Here is a 27,986-nt window from a genome sequence, read left to right on the forward strand (position 1 = left end):
GAGAGAGCGAGAGTAAGAGAGAGAGAGAGAGAGAACTTCCTCTAAAGTTTTCGGGCCTCCGACAAATTGTTTGAATTTCACGGCGGCGAAACGCGTCTCGACCGACCACCGACGAACGCGAATCCGAATGAACGAATTTTCGCTGAAAACAATTATGCCAGTTCCGCGGAGAATACTCCGCTCGCCGGAAGCGAGCCGAGCGCTGGACTAATGACTAGCTTGCGCGCCCTTATGCGAAATACTAATTTTCTGCATTGATTGCCAGAAGCAGTAATGCAGTTGGATCCTTGAAATCGAATACTTTCACTGTTTTCAGTCTCGACTACTCACTTTTGCCAGAAACGCGTAAATTCCGCAGCATACTAACGACTAGACTGCGGATCCTTACGCAGGCTTATGGAAATTTTCAAAAAATGCTATAATACAAAATTTGAGAGAGTTCAATACAATTTTTACTTCTTTTGGATCTACAAAAACTGTTCCCATTAAAAATAGGATTCTATTTCATTCCACTTTCTCAAAATTCGTCCATAAAAATTGGAAATTGCACAGTCTCCGCAATCTACTCTTAGCTAAAAAGTTAGTACCAATTTTGCCTTTCTCTCTCTCTGAAAGAGAATTAATTTCTATTTCACTTCAGTTTGTCGCAATTCCGGCAAAACATTTTTCTGTCGCGTAAAGGCCCGCCGTTAAATTGTCAGAAGGTCCAAACTTAATTTGTCCGGTAAGCGTTTTATATCTAGAGAGTTGATAAAAGGTACTAGACTCTGAGTCGTCTCGCGTTTCGAAGATATCGTAACCGTTCGTTTCTTATTCCGGCAGAGTTACAGGAACGATTTTTCTCTCATTCTCGGCTGGTCCGGATGAATTTCGCGGATATCGGACGAATAAGTAGAACGAGGAGATTCGACAGCCGCGCGGCCCGGAGGTGGTTAACGAAACATCACCCCGGATTAGGCTTGCGTCAAGCCACAAAACCAGCCTCTTCTCGGGGTTCGGCGCACGATGAAGAAACGGAGGTTATTCCTGGTTGAACAAACACTGGAATGGGTCGCGTGCGCCTCCCACATATTTATAGATTTTATCTCTCTTTGACTTCGCCGAGGCGAGTAGGCGTTCGTGTACTCGCGTGCAGCGCGAAGGGAGCCTCGGGGGAGGAGGATGCCGCGAAAAGCGGGAGAAAATTTGAGGAATTCCGATGGAAAGAAGGAAAACATCGGGATCCAAGGTAGGGGAATCTCGTTAAATTCTAGAACGCCGATCGACAGCACGCATCGGACGACTCGACTATCGAAACTCGGCAGAGTAACACGAGACTGGAGGTCCAAAAATTACTTCGGCATCGCCGTTCGTCAACAATCGATTGAACATTACAGTGGACGGTCACGGGAAAATTATTTTTATTACATTCTTGCTTTAACAGTTCGCACAAAAATGGCAAGCAGACTGAGGATTTTAATGTGAACCGAAAATTGTGTTAATTGCAAGGTACAGGGGATATGGTAATTACTTATCTCTTTTCTTAATGATTTGAATGAATTGAAAGTGATAGAACAGTATAATAAAAAGTAATAGAACATTCTTGCTTTAACAGTTCGCACAAAAATGGCAAGCAGACTGAGGATTTTATTGTGAAGCGATAATTGTATCAATTGCAAGGTACAGGGGCTTTGGTAACTACTTATCTCTTTTCTTAATGATTTGAATGAACTGAAAGTAATAGAACAGTATAATAAAAAGTAATAGAACATTCTTACTGTAACAGTTCGCACAAAAATGGCAAGCAGACTGAGGATTTTAATGTGAAGCGAAAATTGTGTTAATTGCAAGGTACAGGGGATATGGTAATTACTTATCTCTTTTCTTAATGATTTGAATGAATTGAAAGTGATAGAACAGTATAATAAAAAGTAATAGAACATTCTTGCTTTAACAGTTCGCACAAAAATGGCAAGCAGACTGAGGATTTTATTGTGAAGCGATAATTGTATCAATTGCAAGGTACAGGGGCTTTGGTAACTACTTATCTCTTTTCTTAATGATTTGAATGAACTGAAAGTAATAGAACAGTATAATAAAAAGTAATAGAACATTCTTACTGTAACAGTTCGCACAAAAATGGCAAGCAGACTGAGGATTTTAATGTGAAGCGAAAATTGTGTTAATTGCAAGGTACAGGGGATATGGTAACTCCTTATCTCTTTTCTTAATGATTTGAATGAATTGAAAGTAATAGAACAGTATAATAAAAAGTAATAGAACATTCTTGCTTTAACAGTTCGCACAAAAATGGCAAGCAGACTGAGGATTTTACTGTGAACCGAAAATTGTATCCATTGCAAGGTACAGGGGCTTTGGTAACTACTTATCTCTTTTCTTAATGATTTGAATGAACTGAAAGTGATAGAACAGTATAATAAAAAGTAATAGAACATTCTTACTTTAACAGTTCGCACAAAAATGGCAAGCAGACTGAGGATTTTAATGTGAAGCGATAATTGTATCAATTGCAAGGTACAGGGGCTTTGGTAATTAGTTATTACTTTTCCTAATGACTTGAATGAACTGAAAGTAATAGGACAGTCTTCTTATTTTTACTTTTGTTCACTGTTTTGCATTCGATCGTTTCTGTCACAAACGCATCGAGCCCACATAGAAATGTTTTCAGCAACGGCTATCGAGGCGTTTCATAGCGTTTGATAGGAGAAGGCTACGAATACAGCTGTAGGTTGTCACCCGTTCTTCGGACGTGTCTATCAAAATGTCGTTGAGGATGGCCCATAACTGTCATCGCCGTCGCGCGACGATTATGCTCGCGGAGAATCCGGGAAAGCAATAATTGCGGGGCTAGGGATGTTTTCTTTCGCGTTGGATGAAACGGACCGGTGCCGGGGACATCGTGCTTCAGAATGAGAGAGAGGGACGACGAAGTGGATGGAACGGTGACAGAGGGGGGAGGATAGGAAGCAGAATGACAGAGAAGACGGGATGAAGGAAAGAGAAGGCGTAAGAAAAGGAACGAGATAAAGGGGGAGGGAAGGAGAGGAGGGACGGAATTCGTGCTGAAATAACATTGGATGACTGTGGCATTGTCAACCCCCTAACTCGCGCACCTCTCCGCGTCTCTATCTATATCTCTCTCCCTCTTTCATCATTCTCTTTTTCCTCTCCGTCCCTCGAAACCGTATCTTTCTTCCCCTAGACCGACCTATCCTAGCTCTGGCTTAGTTTGGTCGCTAGAATGTAGGTGCTCTCCGGGACAGAAGAGACGGGGCCGCCAGGAGGGATGAAACAACACCGCGTTCCCACCGTTTCATCCCTCCCTCTCTCTTTCTCTGTTCGACAGGCCAGCAGAGTACAGAGTCTCTCCCGATCCGTTCCCTAAACGCGGCCAATAAAAACAACAAGGCACGCCGCGCGCCGCGCCGGCACGAGAGCGCCGGCAGAAAGATCGAGGATACAGTGAATTATAAAAATAACAGTGCGAAACGATCGAACAATTGGCCGATTCAGTGGCTGTCTCGTTTCTGCGGGCTCGTGAAAAATCCCTCCCCACGAGGCCGCCCCACCTCTCACGGACCATTCACGGCCGTGACAACTGTTCGCCACCTCCGGCCGCCTGTTTGTCTTTTTATTGTCCGGCGGCCGGCGAAAATTACGGGAATGAGCGTTGAATAAATAACGAGGGACCCATTCACCGACACGCCTGCGCCGAGATTCACGGCGACGCGATCCGACGGCAATCCTTCGACTCCTACGCGAGCCCTCCACCAATGCCTCCGTGTCGCCAATGGCACACGTTCTTCTCAATATTTAGGTGAGAATGCTCGCTATTAATAATTAGATCTTCATGAAATCACCCCCTTGAAACTAGAGGTTCACTAGATGGTGGATCTTGCAGCACTGTGTCACCTGCAAATATAAATTAAATATTAGAAGTCAATTTTTCCAGTAATACATTGAAGCAAATGAATTTTTAGTAATAGTGATAGCTATAATGATTAGTCATAGCGATGGCAGTAGAGGCGGGATACTAGCAAAATAAGGGTGAGCTTGGAACCCCTTTAAAATCACTAGATGGTGGGCCTTTATGCAGAAGAACTGTGTCAACTGTAAAGGAGAGAAATTAAATATTGGGTTTTTTATACTATACGAATATAGTACACCAGGCTGTGGATTTTTATGCTACATTAAAGGTATCCAAGTCAATTATGGACGCACAAATTTCCAAAACGAGTAGCGTCGCCGTATCGCGGATCCCTCGGCCGTTTTTCAGAAAAGCACGAACACGCGATCCCGAAAATTAGGCGTCACTCTTCCGGATTGGAAGGAGGCTTCTTTGTGCCTGAAATATACGCCAGGATCCCGAACGAGTGGCATCTGTAATAACAACGTTCGCTCTTGCGGCTCTCCCTCTACGTGTACACGCTGGCTACGTGAACGCTACGTGCGATGGGCTTCCCAGAGTCCGATCAGCTGGTAATCGGTAGCGTGCGAGAACATCTATTGAAGACTGTAAGTCCTCAGCCGAGATAAGTCGTCATTCCATCTCGGAAAAATCGAGAACAACCGATCGGAACATTCTATCGATTCATTGTCGATGCTGGGGTGACCTGTCCAGAACGCTGTTGAAATTAGAATTCGCAGATCGTTATTTAATTCTCCTAGTGCTGTTTCCGTAAATATTTCACTTGAGCAAGAGAGAGCAGCCGAATTTAGACGAACGTCTAGTTGGTTGAACCTAATTTGTAAATCATGGTTAATTAGCACCACTAGTGACACTGCAAATACTTTTCTTGTTGAGGATGTACAGCTGAAGCAGATTCAAAACACAATTTCCAATCAATCAATACTGTCAATTACACGTTACATTGTATACACGTCTATGAAATTTACACTTACACTGTACCTACTGATGTTTTCAGAGGAGTGCTGCCTTACGCTGCGAAGTCGCCTTCTTCGCGAGAACCCACGAAGACAGAACGTTGACAATCGCAGGCTTACCGCTTAAAAGGTGTGAAAAGGATGAGATGAAAGTGGTTCGTCGCGTATTTACGTGAAACAATATTTTTGTTGGCTTTAAAAAGGCGGCGACAGGGGACCAACCTCTCTGTTCCTCTTCTGCCGTGCAGTACCTCAACTACGCGAGGAAGACACGTGAAGACACTGTCATTCGTCGACCTCGTCCCTGCCGTCTCTTTCGACGCTCGTATAAACCTCGGTATCAGTGTTCAACCTGTTATCGAAAGAACGCGAGAAAAGTATGAAATATGTTTTAAAAAATTGATAAATAAGGTGTGGTCCCAAATATGTTTCTAAAAATTGACGCACAGAAATACTTTCAGAATTGGTTGGGTCTTTCTCGGGATTTCACGATTGCCGTTTCCTGTTGACCGCGTTCACCTTGCAGGTGGCATGCTCGATCGTTTGCGAGGTTCGTCGTAAACGCGGCAGCAATCAGTGACAATGGGAGCCGCGCCGTTAATCCATTCGGGACTTCGACCCGGGATAAACAAACGGGATCGAATAATTTGTTTTTGTACGCCACCTAAGTAGTCAACTATCTGGCACGCGAGCCTTGCACACGCGGCACATAGTAGTCGAAAGACAGTGAGTGAAAGAGAACTAGCGGGGGGAGACAGAGAAACGGAGAGAGAAAGAGAGATGGGAGAGGAAAAGGAGTGAGGGAGACAGAGATCGAGGCTGAGGCCGTGAAAGAGGACCGCAGCATAGTTCAAAGACTAGGCGACAAAATCAATTATTTTGTTAAACAACAAGTGATGTTGTGTTAGGTTTGCCAAAATAACCAAAACAATACCGTGGCTCATGGTGGGCCGCGCGTACGCCGCCGAACCGGTTCATTCAGCCCACCTCGTACAGTTTCCATTCATCAGCAAACGTGGGATTCATCGACGGTCATTAGGTTCTGGGACAAGGAGGTACTACGGTTAGCCATTTTCTAAAAAATTGATCTCTTTGCTACTTCTTTTGAGACAGTGTTTACTCGGACGTATTATACTAAGATATTTCTAAAATTGAAAGAAATTTTGAAATTGAATTTATAGAAGTTGAGATGTCTATTTATTCAGCAATAATTTATCGTTATTTAACTGCCTTAAATACAATAAATACAATAATTTCGCGAAATCTGTGATAAAAGTAAAGAGAATCTTGTATTTGTGCTTACACAAGCAAATCGTCATGAAACGATGGAATTAATCGGGCATATTTGTGGTACTGAAGGAACTGTAGGTATCATGGGGTCACACACTTCAAAAAGTATGTACGAATAAACGAAGAAGTGATCCATTAGGTAGGAAGCCCCGGCTGACACACCCTGACGCTATCAAAACACGCCTTAAAACTTATATTCCTGCGCGGCTGTGTGGTAGTGCTGGAAAACCTGTGTACGTGAGATAAAATAACAGAGTGTAGTTAACAGGCTTGGGTAAAAATATTCACGCTAGCTTCCATCTCCCCCTGCCCCTACCTTCGTCATCGCCAACCCCTCCCCATCACCCTTTTAGTCCCTTTCTATCATTCTGTCCTTCTTCCAGTGTTACACTTATTTTCGAAAATAACGAAGTAATAATCGATGAAATAATTACGTGGGTTTTCGATAGCGTTAAAATGTTCTCAATGGTGAACATTTATTTTTACGGAAAATCTCAGTGAATTTAAATTTCAGCGAATAATTATTGCTGAAATGTTTTTATTAATGTTCGAATTTTAAATTGCGCATGTATCCTGTGATCTTTATTTGAACGCGTGCAATCAGCGATGCCAGAACTACCTATGGAACGTTTCGCGAAGCAAATGAGACAAAAATGAGGTATTACCAGAGAGGAAATGAGAGTGCTCTCGCTCGGGGTTTTAGTGTCCCCACTTTTTTGCATCACCTTTTTGCCTGGAACAGAACCTGCATCATCTTACCTGCATCATTAGCAGCGGATTCAAAATAATGCCAGAGTGGATACTACTTCTACGTTAAAAGAGGCTCTTCTATGTTGGCTCTGATCCAGCCTAAAAGATTATGCAGGTTAGTATTCAGGATTCCTCCGCTGGGTGGCGCCACGTCCATCTTCCGACAAAATCTGCAAACAGCGCCATTACCTCGTAGTGGCAAAACGCCCAAGCTTATAGCCGATTAGTGTTCAGGATTCCTCCGCTGGGTGGCGCCACGTCCATCTTCCGGCAAAATCTGCAAACAGCGCCATTACCTCGTAGTGGCAAAACGCCCAAGCTTGTAGCCGATTAGTGTTCAGGATTCCTCCGCTGGGTGGCGCCACGTCCATCTTCCGACAAAATCTGCAAACAGCGCCATTACCTCGTAGTGGCAAAACGCCCAAGCTTGTAGCCGATTAGTGTTCAGGATTCTTCCGTTGGGTGGCGCCACGTCCATCTTCCGACAAAATCTGCAAACAGCGCCATTACCTCGTAGTGGCAAGACGCCCAAGCTTGTAGCCGATTAGTTTCGGGTTTCCACCGCCAGGTGCCGCTGGCGGCACTAAAAAGATGATGCAGGTTCTGTTCCAGGTTACAAAGATGATGCAGAAAAGTGGGGACACTCAAACCCCGAGCGCGAGTACTCTCATCATTCCTCTCTGGTTGTAGTTGGTTGTAGTTACAGATTATTTTAAATTTTTAATTATTGGATACACACAATATACACCAGATAACGCAATGGATATTTTAACAGTTCTACCGTTACTTTTATTTAGTTTAATGGCAAGTATATAAGTCATTACTTAACCTCTTATTTTTTACTATAAACATGTATACGTGTTCAATTATCGCATGGATGAAACAGTATAATGACAGAATGAAATCTTTGTACTGTTTATTATATATACCATTACTTATGATCTTTATTAATACATAAAACTGGTAACATATTTTCAGATGAATAGTGTGAGTACTGAATTTTCAGCAGATGATTGTAAAAGCTTGGGCTTCAATAAAGCCAATTTACTTTGTTCTACGTGTGAAGAATTCAATAAACGTGGCTTATCAGAGATATGGCAAGTAGAACGTATATTATGACTGGGGACATATTTTTATTTTAATTTTCTGCTGTATAATTCGCCATATATTATTCCACTGTTCCAGGGATAAATGCAAGGAATGTTGTCTAAAAGATGACGATTATGATGCATCTGGATCCAAACGTTATCCACGTGCTATTCTTGAAGTATGCACATGTAAATTTGGTGCATATCCACAAATTCAAGGTAAAAGAGAGTTACATAGGTAAACTATATTGTCTTCATATCTATAATATGGTATAATTTTTTTGTTATACTTTTTTTCAGCTTTTATAAAAAGCGATAGACCTACTAAATACAAGAACTTGCAAATAAAATACATCCGAGGCTTAGATCCAATTATTAAATTATTGGATGCTGACAACAAAGTTGAAGATATTTTGGATATTCACAAATGGGATACAGATTCTGTTGACGAGTTTCTGGCCACTCATTTGTCTATGGATTAATATTGTTTATAACAACTCATGCACTTTGTATTCGATTAAGTTCTGTATTTTAATTGTAAATAATAATTTTTCTACCAAAGTTGTATCTGTATTTTGGTGATATCAGTTATCAAATATTTATGGGGAAGGTAGAAAGTCCAATCCATTTTGAATATCATTTATTTTTATACTTTCTACAATACTGATGTAGAAGAATTGAATATTGGAATGAAAAGACTTTTAGATGATTTTTTAAACATACGATGTCAATTTTTTATTATTCGATTGTTCTTGTAAACAATCATTTTTCTTCATGTTACTTCAGTTAATAGCTTAGTTAATTAGTACAAAGAAGTAATGATAATTGTATGATTGAGATACAATAGGTGACCATAATCGTTTCATAATTTGATTTTCTGTAAATTAAGATATTAGATAAAGGCAATAACATTAGGTATAAAGGTGAAGTGAAAATTATTATATGAAAGTAAATGTTTCAACATTTTTATAAGGCAATCGACGAACTATTTGCATTTTCCATATCTGTATTTTTTACAATACATCTTTGATCACGTAAAACATACAAGTCCTACAGTAAAATCCTATCGCGTTATCATAAGGACAATAAAATCGTTATGATATACTGTATATAGACTTTGATTATAAGTATTTTATTACGCTAGACATAAACTGAATAAAATAATATTAATATCTTAATTTTATTGCAAGTTACTTCGTATATTTTATCAACACATGCCTAATAGGAATGAATTTCATTATAAATTTCATGGTACGGTTATTATTTAAAAAACCATTGACATATTTCATTACTCGAATATTAACCATATTTTCTGGTATGGAATAGTTGTAAGATACACGAGAGTATGACTTTTTCGTTTAATCCTCTCAGTTTCAAATCTACCCACCGCCTATTTGAGACTCTATGTACTACAAATCATTGTGAGTGGTACATAATTAAAATCTTGTTTATCAAGTAAGCTTGGATAAATAAATAATTGCCTCCTGCATATTTCCCATAGTACAGAAATACATATGTTACACGTATGATTCGTAATAATGTTATTTGAATATCGATGACTGGAAAATAGACGAAATGGTGAAATCTAAAAACGGACTAAATAGTATAACTACACGATATATCCAAGCTTACTTTACTCTTAGCATAGGTATAGAGTACCTATTATCGCCGACCTCTCCGTGATCGCGGACTACCACGACCACGTGCGAAACCACCTCGTCCCCGAGTTGGTTTCACTTGAGGAGTCTGGTCTCTCTCTACTACTTTTGGAGGAGTTTTTTCTGGCTCAGTAGGCGGCTCCTTCTCCTCCCCATCATCAATTAAGTTTCCTATTTCCGCGTCATTGTCATTGTCAATATCAGCCCACGCTTTGTCGGCCGGTGTTGTCTTTTTGTCTTGAGCGTTAGTGTCATTTGGAGTAGCTTGTTGACTCTTGCTCTCGCCTTCGTGATGCTCTTCTTCCTCGGATTCGGCATCAGCCTCGAGGGGATCGTACTTTTCGTCCCCGTCAGCCTTCTTCTGTGCATTCGCGTTCTCAGCGTTATTTTCTTGAGATTCCTGCGCCTCTTCGTTGTCCTTCTCCTCGGAATTAGAAATCTTACGACGCTTCCAACCACCTTCGTAATCTGTACTATTCTCTGCGGCGTCATCGTTAGACTGTAAAAATAGAACAATCGTTTTGAGTTATATTTTATTATGTTCCAAATATCTTCATTGGAATTTGTCTCGATGAACATCATACCTCTTCTTTCTCGGTTGCTTTTTGTTCGGCGCTCTCATTAGTAGACGTTAAAGATTTTACTTCTTGCACGAAATTTCGATAATGAGTAATGCTGCGCAAGTGAGCATTCATATCTTCTTCTAACATCATGAATCTTCGACATTTCTCACAGTAAAATCCTTGTACGTCTTTCACCATGGATTTCCCTATAATAATGTACATGGTACATAATATTTTTATTATTAGCAGAAATTAGAGATGTCAAATCGGGACGAATAGAGAATTTTATTCGAGACGGGGACGGATTCTCGAAAATTTTCAGATGAAATTTACCGATGGAAATTTGGTTCTGACGGCAGTATTTGTAAGATGGTATTTTGAATTTCTTCTCAGCCAGATTCTCGGTGATGTCCGTTATATATTCCTGTTCTCCAGCAGGCTCTTCTTCCTTCTCGGTAGCTTTAATCTCAGTTCCAACGTCCTTCTCTTCATCTTCGGCAGTGCGTACTTCGGCTTCTCCTTTGGCCAGTTTGTCTGCAATGAAAAAAAAGAGAGTGAACATTTGAAAAGCACTAAATAAAATATTGTTTATACGTTCCTATACTTTTATGCGTGTTTCGCCTACCTTTCTTCTTATTCTTTCGCTGTTCTTCACATTGCACAGCATTCTTCATATGTGCAGGTGTTAAGCAATGTTCGTCGTACTCGATGCGCGACGGGAACTCTTTCAGGCAGGGGAAGCATCTTGGGTGCAAGAATGTCTTCAACTGTTGATGCTTGTCGCTCTTCCTATGCGTTGATAAAGTACCGTAGAAATTTAAGTCGCACATAGTACAGTACTCTCTAACGTTGAGATCCACGGAAACCTAATAATAGCGGTCGTAGTTAGAATACATTTAATGAAATAGCAAGATATTTCAGTTTTTATATACACACTTTCTTTCCACGACGTTTCGAATTAGTCAAGCTAAATTCACGTTGCTCTTCTGCTATTCTCAATTCGTGCCTCATCAAGTCAACTTTCAATTTGTACATTTCGTCTAACTTCTCCATCATCAATTGATGTGCACGTCCTCGTAAGTGATTCTCGAAGGACTAAAAGAATTATTAATTGATGAAAATTATAGAACAAGGAACGTTACATATCCGTGGTTTCTTCGATTTTAATGAAACTTACATATCCATCCCACATGTGCTTATTACAAATGTGGCAGAACATATGGCTCATTGGGACCTCTGCGTAACGGCTCTCAGCATGTCTAGCTTCGGATTTCTTGCCAGTCATCTTCGCGTCTTTCTCAGACGTAGACGACGCATTCAGATCTTTTTCCGTCTCGTCGGTAGACGTTTTATCTGTTTTCTGTTCAGCGTCTTCTTGAGGCTTTTCACCTTCGTCGGTCTTAGTAACTTGAGCGCTCTCCAATTCTTTCTTCTCGTCCTTCCAATAGCGTTTCTTGTCTTCAGACTCTTCAACGACCTCGCTAATGTAGAAACAAATGCACAATTTCTTTTATAACTACGACAGATTCCGACCAGCCTTGTTGTAGTTTCTTTTTTTTTTTTGAAGATGATTTAAATAATTATATTTCTTCCATTTGTTTTAGGCATAGCACAGGTAAATACAATTTGTAACATCGAAACTAGAAAGAAACTGGGCATGATATATTCATGTCTAGTGAAGATATCTGATTTGCCTGTTATTATGTACAATCTATATTGAATAATGTGTATAGTAAGAAGAACATATCGGGGTATATTCTTTATGTATGTAATTATAGAATATTACGTGTTACGAAATTGTAGAAATTCTAACTAAAATTTGTAATATGAGACGAGTTTCATCAACAATGAGGGAGGGAGAGAGAATATAACATATTCATAGAGAATATAACTTATATGTGTATATACATAAATCTGTATGTATTCTTTTAAAAAGTCAGTTTAGAAAAAGGGCACAATGTTGATATTTATAGAATAATATACTGTATGCACGTAAGAAGCACCGTGCATACAAAGACAGGTGATAGAATGAGAACTTACTGAAGTTTGAAGAAACTATTCACAATCACCAGGAGCTTACCTTTTCACAACAGGTGCTTCTGCTTTTTCATTATCAGAGGTCTTAACGTCCTGCTGTTCCTTTTTGGCAGTCTGATTTTGTTTAGAGGCAGGAATTGGTTTAGAAGATTTATCGTTGCGATGCTGAGTTTGGTTTCCGTTCATACGCTGACTGCCAGACTGGGGTGCACGAGATTGTTGTGCAGATGGACCACGTCGCCCAGCAGGGCCATCACGGGCGCGATTGCCCATCTAGTCATGTAGGTCAAATGACCAAACCGTCATGAGAAGTATCTGATGTAATTGCGATTCTTTCACGAATCGAATTCGGTCTTTACAACCTCTAGGATTGTTGATGGGAGAAAAATATTCTACACGATTTGGAAGCAGGACGTATATCGGTGTTTCAATGAACACCAAAGGTCAGTATTTTCCACGTTTTCGTGGAGGGGGGAAAAGGAAATTAATGAATAGATAATTGAAGATGCTCACAATCATGGCATCGTCTAACTTTGCACAGGCAATGATCGTACAGATCATAAGATACGATATTTATAAAACGCATATACATCATTTCCTTTGAACGTAGTTCAATAAAGCTGAATGAAAAATAATCAACAAGAAGAAGACATTAAAACGGTCAAAAATGCAGCTTGCAATCAATATTTTTGAGTAAACATACTTCCATCAGTCTCAACTGTAATGATGAATAGAAGACTTGGATGGAATATCTAAATGAACCAAGTCAGAGGGAAAACGTATCTGCTTGTCATTGCTGAAATTTTACTGCACAAAACCACACAGTTAACATCCACTACTAAAAATGAGAAACTGTATTCTGAAATCAATACACGTCTCGTTACCGTGTTCTATAATGAAATAACATTGCGATGGCAATTAAATACTCCTACGAAAATCTGTATATGGCAAAACTGTATATATATATATCTCATTATACTTCACAGGGTAGCCATGTAGTAACTGACTGAAAGCCTCATTAATGAATCGATCAATGAACATAAAGAAGGAGAATTAATACATTTTCTTCTTAAGAATTGGTGTTGTTGATGTAAAAACAAGAGTGTAGACTAAAAATTGCCCTTTTGCAATTTCTATTACAAATGATGTTCATACGATAGAATGATAATTGTTGTATAATCATACCTTGTTATATGGTTGGGGCCGTTGATTCTTCATTGGGTGCCTTATAGGCCGATCATTGAACCGTCCAGACTGAAAGTTTTGCTGATTTGGGAAATTTGGCCCTGGTCCGGAGAAATTATTACCCAGACTAAGGAGCGATGGTACCTGCTGTAGATGTACAGTTATGTATACATATAATTTTTCATAACTTTTCATTTTTTATATTTTTCATTTTTCTTGAATAAAGTTTGTACCTGTTGCTGAACATCTTGTTGGTTGCGAAGTAAGTTTGTGAGGAGATTACTGGCTATTGCTAACTGTGCTTGGGGCGATGCTAAAGACAGATTATTATTTGGAGTCGGTAAGATTCCTCTACCAGGCATCATCCCTCCTTCCCATGGATTCATTCCGCCGCTTCCACCACCTCCACCTCCTCCTCCCATTCCACCGCCCATGTTGCCACCCATGCCTCCTCCGCCACCCATGTTTCCAATTCTTCCACCGCCACCGCCGCCGCCACCACCTGCACCACCTCCTCCGCGGTTATTGAAGTTCCGATTCCCAAAGGAATCGCGTTTTATTCCTCGATTAAACGACATATCTGAAAGAATTTATTCAAAATGTTACATTCACCTTATATGGTGTATTGATTACATTTAGGATAACTTAAATATATCATATTTTTTACACTCATAATTTTTTTATCTTTTATAATTCCTACTTTTAAAAATATTCTGAAATAACCGGCTTCAATTAAAAACGTGTTATCTCCTCACTGTTCTCAATCTTACAAGATTTTAACAAAAATGTTTAATGTATAAATGGAGTACGAATGGGCGTCTATTTCCGATACGTGAATTCAGCTAAATCGCGGCGTTTATACCGCCGAAAATTCTACTTATATAACAAAGAAATACATAACAATGCGTAGCGCATTTAATAGAAATCGACAGAAGGTCCTAATACAACAGAAAAGAAACAAGTAATTTTGACTTTTCGCTTGGTAATATCACAGCAAATGACGCCGTACAATGTGACTAACTGTTCAATTTCCGCGAAGTTCAATATCGAGGAATTTTTCTTTCATACTTTCACAAAAATGGTAAACAACATTTCGCAATAGGTATTGTAATAGATCTTATAACTAAAAACAATTACAAAAGACTACTTACTGAAGAAACGGCGAACTTGAGCTCGGCACAAGAAAATGAGGCGAAACGGGAACGCTCGAGGAAATGGAGTCACTAATGCAAGCGTCTATCACCGACGAAGGCAGCATTCAAAATGGTCGACTCTGTCAAGGAACTCTATTTCTGATTGGTAGAATGTATCAAGGAGTAGTCTGTTCCGGACTGGCTTCTGATTGGCTGGTTCACATTTTCATTTTCTTAATATCTACATATGTAAATATAAACAAAGTACTTTTATCCAAATTTTGCCACTTTATAAAAGGAATAATTAAAAAAAATGAAATCATGTGTAATATAGAACTAATAAATTACACATAAATGTTTAATTTTTTCATGCAAGAAAATAATGTATGGAACTGTGTACATACAAATGTTTTTATAGAGGCTGTGGATGAACATAATAGTATTGCACGTGCAAACTATAATCAGCGTCCAAGCATTTGTAATTTTACAATAATTTTAAATAACTACATACCGAAAGTGTTACAAATTTATCAACAATTCGTTGAATAATGTTATTAAAGTATTTATAGTAAAATTGAGGTACAATTACATAGTATTTATTACGGTTGAATGCATTTTTGTCTGTAATCGTTTACCGGTAACCGTCGGTGTTATAAAATATGATACTAACAAGCCATTTCATTTCTTTTTAATTTCCAGGAAATAAGAGTTGAATTTAACTATAATATATAATGTCAAATCAAAGATCAATCTCCTGTGGTCTTGACTTCTGTGCTGTGCCAGACATTAGTAGCTGTCTGTTTGCGGCAAACTCGTCTAAGTAAGTTAACAAAAACAGTATCTAGTAAACAATACAATTGTGTCATTTGATGAATCACTTGAAAATTTTATGCATGATTTGTTTACAGGTATGACTTTGTATTTGTTCCGCTCATTCATCCATTGTACAAAAGGGAATTCATTTCTGGTGCTGCAAAAGAACGTGTTGGTCCTTTTACCAGACCAGACATAGTATTATGTAGTTCTGGTTAGTGAATTAATAAATATACTTATCGTTCTAGGAAGATAATTATAATTTAATTTGCAGATTGGAATCATTTAATCATTGGTAAACTATCACAACACATTAAAGTTGATTCGAAAAATCTTACTTTAAAGAGAAATAGCGAAGAGACTTTGAATCAAGAAATAGCATTGGCAAGACACTTGGGCCTCGTAGGAATCACTTTTAGATTGATGGGTGGAATAGAACATAATGCTAATCTAGCTAGAATTATCTGTGATAAAGTATCAAACGCGTGTACTTTGCAGGTATAAACATTGATTAGATTTACAACTTATACGCTTATAATATGTAGCATTTCTAAATTTCATTGTAGGTGTGGATACAAATACCTATGGAAAATCCAGTTAAACAAGCTTATTCTTATAGAAATGAAGAGTGTAATTCAGTAGAAAGCCCATGGGAATGGTGGAATGCCTTTAGAATAGTATGTGATTACGACAGAAAGATAGGTGTTGCATTAATTATAAGCCATGATCTTCCTGAACAAGAAGAGGTACATCATAATATTATTTCTAGAGGTGTGCGAGAACCCTAATATGCTTGTGAATCTTGTGATACATTCGAGAACCCGTCTCGATCCCAAATAAAACTCTCGACCTGACATTTTCAGGCTCTCGTACACCTCTAATTATTTCCTACATACAAGGTGTTCCATTTAATTTGAGTATCTCGAATATATTCGAGGCGCTCCATTTAGTTGAAACACCTAATTGGATATAGGTATGAAGAAATGAAATCTAATAAAGTTGACTTGATTGCAAGATTGACAGGTGGCTAGGAGAACCAATCAAATGTTTGATTGTACCTACTACATTATTTATCTCAAACAAAAAAGGATATCCTGTTTTGAGCAAAGCCCATCAAACATTAATAAAAAAATTTTCAGTGTTAGAAGTACAGTTTGTACTCACAGGAGCAAATCGTCATCAAAATATTACTTATTATCACAATTACTTGGAGTACTTATGGAAGGTAAATAGTGCGAGCAGTTTTATTATTCAATTTTATTTTAATTTGGCCATTTGAGCTTAAAAATTGTTTATAGAATTGTCAGGTAAATGGTCCAGTAGAAAGATTTGCTCGTGGATATGAAGATTACTTACAATGTCCTCTGCAACCGCTAATGGATAATCTAGAATCTCAAACGTACGAAATATTTGAGAAAGATCCTGTTAAATATACGCAGTACCAAACAGCTATTTACGAAGCAATTCTTGGAATCGCGAACAAATCAGCCGGGAAAACGGATAATGAAGATGAGAAAATGTAATATACAATATATCACGAGAACGTACAAACAATTGCGAGAATAAATACGAAAATATTTTTGTAATCGTAGAGTAATTATGGTAGTCGGTGCTGGAAGAGGGCCACTTGTTTTTGCATCTCTAAATGCCGCGGAATTGGCAAAGAAGAAGATCAAAGTATACGCCGTAGAAAAAAATCCTAACGCAGTATTAACGTAAAACATTAATTGTTACAAATTATTCATTGTTAAAACAGTCAGAAGATACTTACGATTTGTTACATATAGATTACAGGCACTTGAGAGGGATATGTGGATAGACAAAGTGTCGGTGGTGTCGTGTGATATGAGAGAATGGGTTGCGCCTGAGAAAGCTGATATTCTAGTGTCCGAATTACTTGGTTCTTTTGGTGACAATGAACTATCTCCGGAATGTTTAGACGGAGTTCAAAAATTCTTGAAAGGTATAAATTTACTATATTACTGTATTTACTACATGTATATTTGAATATCGTAATCATCCCAAACTACTCAACTATGTTAGATGATGGCATAAGCATACCGTGCTCATACACATCTTACATTGCTCCTGTACAATCTTCGAAGCTGTATAACGAAGTAAGACATTGTAAAGACAAAGACAAACATTCACTGGCACATTTTGAAACATCATATGTAGTTCATCTGCAAAACAAGTATGACATAGCAATACCACAACCATTGTTTACATTTAAACACCCAAATAAAGGTAGGCAACAGTTCTGCTCTGTTTGTTTGTTATGAACTTTCAATATTGGTACTATTGGTATTATCATAATTTCAGAGACTGCCATTGATAATACACGATACGAGATTAAAACGTTCGACGTACAACAAAATTCTGTACTGCATGGTTTCTCTGGATATTTCAATGCAGTTTTATACAAAGATATTATTCTGAGTATAGAACCGAGCACACGTAGTCCGAAAATGTTCAGTTGGTTCCCTATATTTTTCCCAATTAGGGTAATGAGAAAATATAAAATACATACGCGTAGTACTATAAAACTTTGCAAAGTTTATAAATAATATGATACTTGATTTGATTTTTTCACAGGAACCAGTGCAGGTGAAAGCAGGCGAGCAAATAACTGTTCACTTTTGGCGTCAGTGTAGCAGTAAAAATGTCTGGTACGAATGGTGCATCAGTAAGCCCATTTCAGGACCTATTCATAATCCTGGAGGACGTTCTTATAATATAGGTTTATAATTTTGTATATTTGTCATTATCTCGAGATTGCACAAAACATCTTTGTAATGCAATTTATCATTTTTCGCAATTTAACTAAATAATGCAATATTTATAAAAATTACTGAATTACTGTAGAAATATTAAAGTACCTTTTCATTAAAAAGAGTACGTATTAAAATTAGTAATTAGTAAGTATAAAATTTGTTGTCGGATAAAAATAGAAATTTGGTCCAGAAAAATAGATGGAGATAACTCGATAAATGGTGATCTTAGAATAGGGATTCACGATTTTCCACGTGAATTATTCACATTGAACCTGGAGGTCACTGATACTCTACAATCCTGATAACATAAATTACAAGTTATCTCCCAAGTGTGTTTCTACTGACCTCTTAACCTCACGTGATTTCAATAACATTAAACATTTTCTGAAGCTGTCGAAAACCTGACATTTACTACACTAAAAGTAAAACAATTCATTTTCTATTTAAATATATATTAAAAGATTAAATACATATTAAATGCATTAAATACATATTGAAGACATTAAATGAGTATTTTCCTACTCCCATGGTTTCTTTATCAGATTTTATTTTTGACCTTTTGTTAAATAATGTTCACTCTCGTGTTCAGGATCTTATGTATCAATATCAATCGATTGCTACATATACACTTTTCAATTTCCTTTTACATGACACTAAAATTTTTCATCCCGAGAATGAAATCTGCACCAAGGCTCAAGCATCTGTAAATGGTACATTAAACAATAATAAATTCGTACAATTTTATCAATGTACATCAATGTTAAAATGATTATGAAAACTGGACAACGTTGATTGTTTAAGGTTATCGTTTGAGATGAATATTTTTATTGTTAGGTAATTATACATGCGGTAGCATATTTGTTTCGCGTTAGCGGAGGCTTATGCGGTGATGAAATACATTCTACGAGATAAAAAAGGTTGATAATTTAAGAAACATATGCTGTTTCATGCGCATCGTTTAATCATTCATTCGTATCGCGCCTTTCTGTTCGCTCCGTTACGGAAAACTTAGGAACTCTGTCAAGGACGACACATTGCAGACGACACGACTGCAATAAGGTTAAGTTTTCAGACCTGACCGGAATAATCGAGGTTCCACTTGATAAATTATAAAATTAAAATGGCAAAATTGGTCGCACAAATGGCTAAATGTACCGTGCAGACGTTTTCGTGTGCTTCGAGAACAGGTTTATTCACACATCCTGTTTCAAGAGTATCCATACATCTCTCACGTTCTATAGCTACCACTCAATGTTTAAAAGCCGGTAAGTTTGAAAACAAATTTGATAAAAAAAACTCACTGATAATGAGAAAATTGTGATAGCAAACGTAACCAGAGTGGGGGATTGTTCTGTTACAATATTTTATTTAATTGCTTGATTAGCATTTCCAATAAAAAAAATGAGTCGGTTGATCAATCGATTGATGATATTAATCGTTAACCATAAATAGTTGATTAGAATATTAATCGTTAATTATCAATTGTTAATTTTGAATCGAAATTAAATTGAGATTCTTTTATAGTTAAACATTAATCGTTAATGTAAGTGATGATTAAACGTCTACTTTCGTTAATTACGATTCATTAATGGTATTCGAATATTGTCCCACTCTGAACATAACACATAATAACTACCTAATATTGCAAATACAATGGTATGTACTTGTAAATTGATACTTTATTTAGTATATATTACAGATTTCATTATTATGAAATTGACTTTAGTATAGCTTAAAAACGTTTGTTTCTTTAAACACGCTGTTATATTGCATTAAGTATTTGTTTGATAGCCTGGATTTATAAATATCATATAATATGAAATTTTCAATTTTTAGAAAGACTATACGCGAAAACACACGAGTGGATCAGTATTGATGGAAAAATAGGTACAATTGGAATATCCAATCACGCACAAGAATCATTGGGTGATATTGTGTACGCTCAGCTTCCAGATGTTGGATCTGTAATAGAAAAGGATGGTTAGTACAATCATATATTTATCTTTTAAAATAAGACAGCGATCTCTTGGTCCACCTATTTAACAAAATTTAATTCTTACAGCCGAGTGTGGAGCATTAGAATCAGTAAAAGCTGCTTCTGAATTATTTAGTCTGGTCAGTGGAAAGATAACAGAAAAAAATGAAGCGGTTGAAAAAACACCTGGCTTAGTTAATTCTTCGTGTTATGACAAAGGATGGTTGTTCAAAATAGAATTAACTAATCTAGATGAACTCAAAACACTACTCAATGAAGAAGCTTATAATAAATTTCTAAAGTCTGATGAGCATTAAGCATCTTTGGCTGTAAATCTATACAAAGTTATTATTCAGTAGTAGTTTAATTGTCTCTGTTAGTAATAGTTTAATCTATTATGAATATAAAAAGGATTTTTATTTATTTTAAAGCATGAAGTAACAAACATTTGTTTACACGTTAGTACACAATGTTTCATCATACAAACGTAAAACGTTGAAAATTTTTAACGTCTTTAAATTAATCGTGCGATTGATTGAAAAAAAGAAAAAACCATTATGACGTGAATAAGATGAATTTAAATTACGAAAGTATTCATAAAACAAACGTATCGTATTCTTCGGTAGAAAACATATTATATTTGTGAGCCATGCAAAGGCATATAATTTTCTATGTAAGATTGGGCGAATGTGCTTAATGCGATACATGAGGTGTAGTATATGAACATTATGAATTAAGAATATGAAGCTGAGTGCAGTAGTTAGTTGATGTCTTTATTAACCACTGTGCATTTTCTTATCTTGTTATCATATTTGTACAAAGCAAACAAATGTTTTAATATACATGTTATTCGATATACGAATGACACCATTGTTGTTACAAATTATAGTAAACTTTTTGTTGTACATAAACGCATTTAAATTATAATAACATGTGTATATAAAGAAACGATTGAATGTTTTCAAATACTATTTGTAAATTTCTGAAAATTGTCTGCTTAATAATTTACATAGTACCATCCTTTACCCTCCTTTCGAAATCTATCGTTACGTCTCATGGATATTGTACATATTTTACAATAATACCAAAGACAAGGAGTGCAATAAGGGGAATATCATTGTTTAAAAGGAGTTCAATCAGTATAATATATAAAAAATAGCACTGTCGATCCTAAAAAGGAACAGTTATTAGTTAATAATAAAGATATATTTACAATCAATTATTTTTTTTTCTACATAATTTACAATTGCCAACTCCTAATGGCAGTGTTAACAACGCAGAATAGTTCATCTTTAAATGTTAATTCCAATGATTTATTGGAGCAAAAAATCACATCGATATTAAATTAGATTATTTTGCCAATTATAATTAGTAACTGTACATATTTAACACAATGCTTATTACACCAGTATTATCGTACTTTCTAGTTACAATTATCAATAAACACGTTGTAACAGAATCGAGCGGACGATTAAATAGGATGGACACATACAAAGATCATTGATTTAGGGATATATTTAGAAGAGACAATTTTCGTGTTTCTTTTTCTTCCTTTTTTTTCCCGAGATAATTATGTTTGCGATTTCCGTGAAGTTGTTCCAAAATTATCAGACCGACACGTTCTACAAGAAGTTTCGAGGACAGATGAAATTACAATAAATAAAGTGTTACGGTTTTCACTTGTGGTTTACCCAAACAGCAACATGGGATTTGAAGTTCTTTCAAAGCTTCGTTGGTAATCGTGAAATTTCGAGTCAAATATATTATTATACATTTCATGTACAAGTATAATCTAATTTGGAATAAACATAGTAGTAAACTAAGATAGTAGCATGGAAATATATAACGGTTACAATACTTGAATGGAACTTTTACATTCTGTCGTTACGCATATTACAGAAGCCGTAGACATCAAGTCTACGTAAGGTAACACTCATACATTCCATTTAATTTGCTATCTGGGTGTCTATTCTGAGGTATGTGGTTCACTAAAAATGTAAAAATGTAAGACTTAATACATTTACGAAGAGGTAGACATTCATATGCGAGTTAAATAAACATTAACCGTTTTGAAAGTATTTTTCATGTTTCTTTTTCCTTTTTATTCTGCAAGAAATCGACAACCGATAATAATGCAAACATTCTTTCATTTCGATCGATTGATTTGAAAAGAACCAGGCGATTTGAAAATTTGGGAACACGTTGATTACATTTTGTTATCTATATCGAAGATTTCAAAAATTTTTTGACCGTGGACACAAATCTTTACTCACACGATAAGTACATGCATGTTTTCGAAAATATATACGTGTATATATATATTTATTCATTTATTCATTTATTTATATTTATATTCTTCCATGGTAGTAATACTCGCAGCTAACTCCTTCTGGTTTGATTCAACACTTGATTCTCTTAATCTAATGTGGCATCGAGTTTTTCTTCCATTATTTATTTTTTGTTACGTACATCAACAAATTGTTTACATCTATATTTAATATCTTATTACGAAGTCGGTGGAAAAGTGAAAGTAGTAAAATAGCATTTTTTCCAGGTACTTCTTTGATAGAGGATATAAACAGTAGGAGTTGCAAAGGGTGGTACTACCAGCCTACCAGTACGAGCAAAGATTTCTGTTCTTGTTGCCACACTTGAGCCTCGAATCTAGCACGTGTAATTACCGATGGCTTAGATACCACAGGCGTCGAAAAGACAACCTTCACAGCACTGAAAAGTTTCTGACTATTGACTAAACAATAATAATAATCTATTAGTGAAAAATTACTACGGTTCGATCGCTATCTTAACATTCAGTAAATATTTATCTATTTAACAATTGCGATAAGACAATATTGATCTTATATACTTAGTTAATAATCGCTAGATAATGTAGGACCACATAAACCTTGCTCCAATGATTCTTTCATTTCTTAAACAGAATCTTTATTATGATACAATATACAATAATAAAATATCGCATTTTTCGTGGTTATTTTTTTTCCGCCACCTATTTGAAAAAAATAATAAAAGAGAAAATACATGAATAAAGTTCTAAAATTAGTGAAGACATTAAGTAGCTAATGATTTTTTTCTCAGTAAGCAACAGAAATATATTTATTTCATTAAACTATACACAAAATATTATAATTACATATTTAACATGATTTATACTTTACAACATAATTGGAATGTGTTAACTAGTATTTACAATATAATAGCCCTGCTGTGTGCAAGTGTGACAAAATGCAGATTTTGTTTTACTTAGGAAGTTCTAAGGATGCCCAGGTGGCCGTGCGACATATATGTATATATAAGTATATCACATGAAATTTTACTGTCGTTCAAGTATGCCCATTGAATCCCTTGCAAGAAGCACGATTGACTGTATTCGTCGATAATTCTTTGTTTGTCGTTCATCTTTTTACCTTCTTCGTTCGTGTTTACTATTAGGATATCGTTTGTTTGTTTCTTTCTTTCTTTTTTCTTTTTGTTCAAGATGAGAGCAAGGCTTCAGTGGTATGCTTAAAAATAATCGCTTCTAGTATTAGAAAAATAGCTTTGCTTATTTAGACAAAAGTTGCCTGCCCTTTGACCAATATTTTGTTAACCACCCTTTGTACTGTTTTCAAGGCATCTTGCTTACTGTTTCCCTGCGCTTGTACCCACCAACAGGGGTAGTAATTCTCCATGGATACATCTCTAAAACTTCAACATCAAATATAGAAAATATATGTCATTATGTTTATATATTTAGATACAGTTTATAATACACATATTATGTATATATGCAAAGTATGTACGTCTATACTTGATTTGTTTTTTTGCATAGGTATTTTATGAACCAGGGCCCCTTAACTTGGTCCAATGCCTAAGCAGTGTTAGCTCTTAATAGGTACTTGAGGTCCACTTTGACAGTAAGGGGCTCTATCGTGATTTTCGAGATATAGCAATAGACTAACTCATGGCAACACTGCCAAACAAATCTATCGTTTCATTTTCTTTTAGCATGAAGCATCTCCATGAGAAGAGTTTGAGTCGGTGCTCCACCACTACAATGCTTCTGGTAAAGATGATCTTCTCCCCTGCTTGCTACCACATGAATTTCGGGTAATACTGCTAGCAGCTTGTTAAATTTATCCTGTACAGAAAAATTTCGCCAATTTGTACCAATTCTCACCGATTAACAAATAAACAATAAAACAACAAAGATACCAAAAAAAAAAAAAATGAAAAAAACGTACCGTTACAGATGGATAACGTGACAACGTGTAATCCAAAAGAGCTTGTAGAACTTGTTCATGACCCTCTTGTACATGTTTCTTGTTCACTAGTCCACGAACTTCTGTACAAATAAAAAATTTGTTCACAGTGAGTGTATATGTATTTCGTTCGATTTTAATTACAGCGTGTACACCAGAGTGTGCTCTTATAATTTGAAATTTCCTTTTTTTTTCAATTAACTTACCATGATTGAGCAGCATCAGGAATTTCATGCATATATAGTCCGAAATATCGAATTTGAGTTCCTGAAGTTTCGACGACAGCTCGTTGAAAAGATCTGCCAGGGAAGGAACTCCAAGTAGGCCGAGACAAAGGAGATCAAACTTTTGGCCATTATGAAGTGTAGTCTCGTCAGGTAGATTATTATGTAACCTTTGATGAAGGTGGTCGAGCACCAACATATCCGACCAGGAGTGTTGCAGCAGCTTCATTTGGTCATCAACCTGTCAAACAATTTAATAAATTGTTAGATATACGTATGCAACGTGTTGTTATGTCACCTTACAAAACTCTCGTTCCCACAACGTGCAATTCAATCCGAGCAAGTTTCCATAAATAAATACAGAATCGTTTAAACATCCAAACTTTCTCGCGATAACGATTCGTATAATACATCGAACGCGACTCGTGAATATTAAAACGGTACAAATTTTTCGAAAATGTTTCGCAACACCGCGTCTCGTAGAAAACGATTTATAAAATTGTAAAAACATCGTATTTACGTTCCATATTGTCTAGAGAATATTAAAAGTAGGACTCGAAACCGTGACAGATATTTTTACACCTTTGTTTATATATAGATATGGATATAGACATATTGCGAGCGCGCGCGCGCGATTGCGTGCGCGCGTGTGTGTGTATATATATATATAAATACATATATATATATTAAAAATCAAAAACTACAGAAAAAGGTTAAGTAGACAGTTTATAATTAACATGGGCCTGCTTTAGGGCAACCGCCATAACCCAGAAACGTATCTTGTTATGACCTAGATATGAGGCGATGCTTGAAATCATTCAGTGATTGTGCAATGCTGTTGGTTACCTCACATCCCCGCTCATACCACCAACAGGCCAGCGACGAGTTATTTATCGGTAAGAACTAACTTCTCTTTGAAAAGATTCTCAACAACGGTTAAAAATCGTTAAATTTTTATCGCTCGATAACGATGCTCTATAGCTACCAGTCGTCAAACCGTACACAAAGAAATCGTTGTGTACAATTCCGAGGACTGCTACAGTCCATAAGCAAAGAAGAAAAAAAAAACAAAATCGTCGATCGATGGATCTACTAAAACGGTAACATCTCCACTCCCGCTGCCTACACCGATGACGTCTGCCACGAAGAGATTCATACAGCATTGCACTATACTTCTTAGCCCTCAAATGGTCAGGTGGAGTCTCGAAGAAACCAATAATACTTAATTGAACGTTTTTACATGCTGCAGTCTCTTTATAAAAATAAGCTACTCTTAATTTCTCCTCTAAATACCCAAATACTCTTTTTATAATATTTTCCTTTTAATAAATATCATTATGCGAAGAAAATGAAATGTTCCAGATGGACTTCCAGCTGTACGCCATTTTGTTTTTATTCTAACGTACCCTATCTCACTTCTTATTAGATCATTGCAATATTTGAACTTAAATTTGTAGCTTTTATTGAATTCGTGTGATTTGACTAATGATTCGATTATGTCTTTAGGAGGATTTTATGGAATTCCGAGTGAGAACGTCAATTTACAATTAAAGAATCAGCAAATACGATTGATGTTGATGATAGAATCTGTTTTAAAATATTACGCTTGTAAAACATATTTTTATTGGGACTGATACAAATGTTCTGCTACTTCACAAACTCATGTAATTAAGAATTAAAAATGACGTAAGCGGCTATTAAAACGCAGTTCGTGAAAGTACAGTTTTATGCGATTGGCTGTAAATGTGGCAAGGGTTAGATCAACGCGACTGCTCAAAAGGTGTTTGTCTCACAAAATGGCGACGCGCTACATAAATGGAAATTAGTTGCAATTGAAATATGGACATTTTTGCAATCAATATTTTACCCAGCGGCAGTTGCTTGATAGACCTTTACAAATTAACGACAAATGATTCATAAACACAATCTAATAATCTTTTTTGAGACTATTACCTGAACGAAAATGATTAAAGTTTGTTCAGCAGTCATTACAAAACCTGTGTATAGGTTTCTAGTAGACGACTAAAGATAAATTACTTTTCAGAAATCCTAACGCCCCTTTAAATTTTATATAAGAGAGACTCATCTCCATATTTTAGGTGAATTGTGAAAATGTGAAAGTTTTGTACATCATCGTGCAGGAGAAGTTCGTTCACGAAGACATCTGGTTGTGGTGTCGCCATTTTATAAGATAACAGAAAACAAGTCCCGTGTCGAACACTTAATTTTTTTAGAACCGTTCTCAAAATTGTAATTATTACAAATATCGCGGCATTCATAAATAATGCTCAGGAATGAATTAAATAATGAAAATGCCAAGTAAGTCGTGAAAATGATTACTTTTTTTGATCATGATTAACTGCAAAGTTTGGTATTACGGTAGCTATAATAATTCGAATTCAACACTGTATATGTAACGTTAATTTTAGTAGAAGACGATTGAATCACTCATTCCGTGATTACAGAGTACTGATTGATGACCGTAGATTACCAAATGCAATCACGATTACTGATTAATGATTACGATTACCATGATTACTTTTCGTAATACCAATTACAGAAGCAATCGATAACCAACTGATTACTGCCCGACTCCGTGAACGGCTTTGTTAGGTCGAAAATGGATATAATTCGTGCGACCGTAGATCGTAGAGGACTCACCTTGAGATCTTTGAAGAACACCGAATTCCTAGCCCAGTCCACCTGCGAGAACAGATTCTGATCGAGCACTTTGCACATTAATTCGAACAAGTCCACTTCACACTGATTGTACGTTTGGTTTTGCAACAGTCCAAAAAGGGACGCCTGCCACTCGCGATCGTCGAACGTTTGCATGAAGTCTCTTATCATCGGACTAGTTTTCAAGGCGGCGGTCGAGGGTGCGGATCCGGCGGCTCCGTGAGGTTGCGTGGACTGTTCGCCGAAGTTGAAGGGCTTGGGACTTGGGGTGGTGGAGTTGGCAGCCCACAGCTTGCTATCCAGGCCAGGGTTGAGGTTGTGCAGGTGATTACCGCCAGAAATGTTTGGCTGGGAGGACGGTGCGATCAGTTGGTGCTGACCAGCTCCGCTGCCAGCCTGTGTCGTGACCAGACCAGCGGCCACGGCTGCGGGGGATGGACTCGAATCTGGAGAAGACGTTAGACTCGAGACCTGAGGTATTTGGATCTCCTGTTTAATATGCAGGAAAGGCGTTACGGCGGAGGGATAGTTCGATGGATCACCGAGGCTGCCGCGTATCGTTTGCAGTGCCAGCTGCCGTTGCCTCATCATTTGGAGCTTTCGCGCTCGGTCCCTTTTGTACATGGGTCCGAATTTGTTCCTACCGCCTCGCATTCGGTCCGCCCGCACGGCTG

The 27,986-nt window shown here is 37.0% G+C and overlaps 5 protein-coding genes across 6 annotated transcripts in view; 3 read left to right on the forward strand and 2 right to left on the reverse strand.

Moving 5' to 3' along the window:
* Positions 1-7,555: 7,555 nt before the first annotated feature.
* LOC143357497 (selenoprotein F) lies at positions 7,556-8,573 on the forward strand. Its single transcript, XM_076794028.1, has 4 exons — positions 7,556-7,728; positions 7,903-8,021; positions 8,110-8,231; positions 8,313-8,573. The coding sequence occupies exons 1-4, from the start codon at positions 7,684-7,686 to the stop codon at positions 8,492-8,494; spliced, it is 468 nt and encodes a 155-aa protein (XP_076650143.1). The 5' UTR covers positions 7,556-7,683; the 3' UTR covers positions 8,495-8,573.
* Positions 8,574-8,721: 148 nt separating this feature from the next.
* On the reverse strand, positions 8,722-14,743 carry Pep (Protein on ecdysone puffs). Of its 2 annotated transcripts, none has more exons than XM_076794027.1 (10): positions 14,607-14,743; positions 13,689-14,035; positions 13,456-13,599; positions 12,314-12,543; positions 11,411-11,714; positions 11,170-11,328; positions 10,859-11,099; positions 10,567-10,767; positions 10,255-10,439; positions 8,722-10,169 (listed from the first exon to the last, which is right to left on the reverse strand). In XM_076794027.1, exons 2-10 carry the CDS (start codon positions 14,031-14,033, stop codon positions 9,675-9,677), a joined length of 2,304 nt encoding a protein of 767 aa, XP_076650142.1. In that variant the 5' UTR covers positions 14,034-14,035; positions 14,607-14,743; the 3' UTR covers positions 8,722-9,674. The 2 variants fall into 2 exon arrangements, with proteins under 2 accessions (XP_076650142.1, XP_076650141.1); XM_076794026.1 differs by having other exon boundaries at positions 13,456-13,602; positions 14,607-14,742.
* A 272-nt stretch (positions 14,744-15,015) lies between these two features.
* Csul (protein arginine N-methyltransferase 5) lies at positions 15,016-18,291 on the forward strand. The gene is made up of 12 exons (XM_076793946.1): positions 15,016-15,167; positions 15,288-15,408; positions 15,497-15,615; positions 15,676-15,899; positions 15,968-16,147; positions 16,417-16,626; positions 16,700-16,920; positions 16,994-17,116; positions 17,189-17,364; positions 17,445-17,648; positions 17,724-17,905; positions 17,997-18,291. The coding sequence occupies exons 2-12, from the start codon at positions 15,320-15,322 to the stop codon at positions 18,147-18,149; spliced, it is 1,881 nt and encodes a 626-aa protein (XP_076650061.1). The 5' UTR covers positions 15,016-15,167; positions 15,288-15,319; the 3' UTR covers positions 18,150-18,291.
* Positions 18,292-19,005: 714 nt separating this feature from the next.
* On the forward strand, positions 19,006-22,220 carry Ppl (glycine cleavage system H protein, mitochondrial). The gene is made up of 3 exons (XM_076792981.1): positions 19,006-19,440; positions 20,012-20,155; positions 20,238-22,220. The coding sequence occupies exons 1-3, from the start codon at positions 19,296-19,298 to the stop codon at positions 20,465-20,467; spliced, it is 519 nt and encodes a 172-aa protein (XP_076649096.1). The 5' UTR covers positions 19,006-19,295; the 3' UTR covers positions 20,468-22,220.
* A 1,387-nt stretch (positions 22,221-23,607) lies between these two features.
* The window catches only part of Ftz-f1 (ftz transcription factor 1), a 30,523-nt gene continuing 26,144 nt past the window's right edge, over positions 23,608-27,986 (reverse strand). The window contains 5 exon segments of the mRNA XM_076792969.1: positions 23,608-24,239; positions 24,241-24,288; positions 24,392-24,492; positions 24,616-24,874; positions 27,295-27,983. Of these exon segments, the coding sequence (XP_076649084.1) occupies positions 24,105-24,239; positions 24,241-24,288; positions 24,392-24,492; positions 24,616-24,874; positions 27,295-27,983 (1,232 nt within the window). The 3' untranslated portion in view covers positions 23,608-24,104.

Source organism: Halictus rubicundus, chromosome 9 (genome assembly GCF_050948215.1).
Source record: "Halictus rubicundus isolate RS-2024b chromosome 9, iyHalRubi1_principal, whole genome shotgun sequence".
Taxonomy (NCBI): domain Eukaryota; kingdom Metazoa; phylum Arthropoda; class Insecta; order Hymenoptera; family Halictidae; genus Halictus; species Halictus rubicundus.

What these genes read in the sequence shown, in the direction of transcription:
- LOC143357497 (XM_076794028.1), top strand. Translation starts at nt 7,684, where the DNA reads ATGGATATTTTAACAGTTCTACCGTTACTTTTATTTAGTTTAATG. An exon ending in CGTGGCTTATCAGAGATATG is followed by an intron (nt 8,022 to 8,109) that starts GCAAGTAGAACG and finishes CCACTGTTCCAG; the next exon opens with GGATAAATGCAAGGAATGTT. An exon ending in TGCATATCCACAAATTCAAG is followed by an intron (nt 8,232 to 8,312) that starts GTAAAAGAGAGT and finishes ACTTTTTTTCAG; the next exon opens with CTTTTATAAAAAGCGATAGA.
- Csul (XM_076793946.1), top strand. Translation starts at nt 15,320, where the DNA reads ATGTCAAATCAAAGATCAATCTCCTGTGGTCTTGACTTCTGTGCTGTG. An exon ending in TTTGCGGCAAACTCGTCTAA is followed by an intron (nt 15,409 to 15,496) that starts GTAAGTTAACAA and finishes ATTTGTTTACAG; the next exon opens with GTATGACTTTGTATTTGTTC. An exon ending in CAAACGCGTGTACTTTGCAG is followed by an intron (nt 15,900 to 15,967) that starts GTATAAACATTG and finishes ATTTCATTGTAG; the next exon opens with GTGTGGATACAAATACCTAT.
- Ppl (XM_076792981.1), top strand. Translation starts at nt 19,296, where the DNA reads ATGGCAAAATTGGTCGCACAAATGGCTAAATGTACCGTGCAGACGTTT. An exon ending in CACTCAATGTTTAAAAGCCG is followed by an intron (nt 19,441 to 20,011) that starts GTAAGTTTGAAA and finishes TTCAATTTTTAG; the next exon opens with AAAGACTATACGCGAAAACA. An exon ending in ATCTGTAATAGAAAAGGATG is followed by an intron (nt 20,156 to 20,237) that starts GTTAGTACAATC and finishes TAATTCTTACAG; the next exon opens with CCGAGTGTGGAGCATTAGAA.
- Pep (XM_076794026.1), bottom strand. Translation starts at nt 14,033, where the DNA reads ATGTCGTTTAATCGAGGAATAAAACGCGATTCCTTTGGGAATCGGAAC. An exon ending in CGAAACGTCGTGGAAAGAAA is followed by an intron (nt 11,100 to 11,169) that starts GTGTGTATATAA and finishes CGCTATTATTAG; the next exon opens with GTTTCCGTGGATCTCAACGT. An exon ending in AAGCAACCGAGAAAGAAGAG is followed by an intron (nt 10,170 to 10,254) that starts GTATGATGTTCA and finishes CTATTTTTACAG; the next exon opens with TCTAACGATGACGCCGCAGA.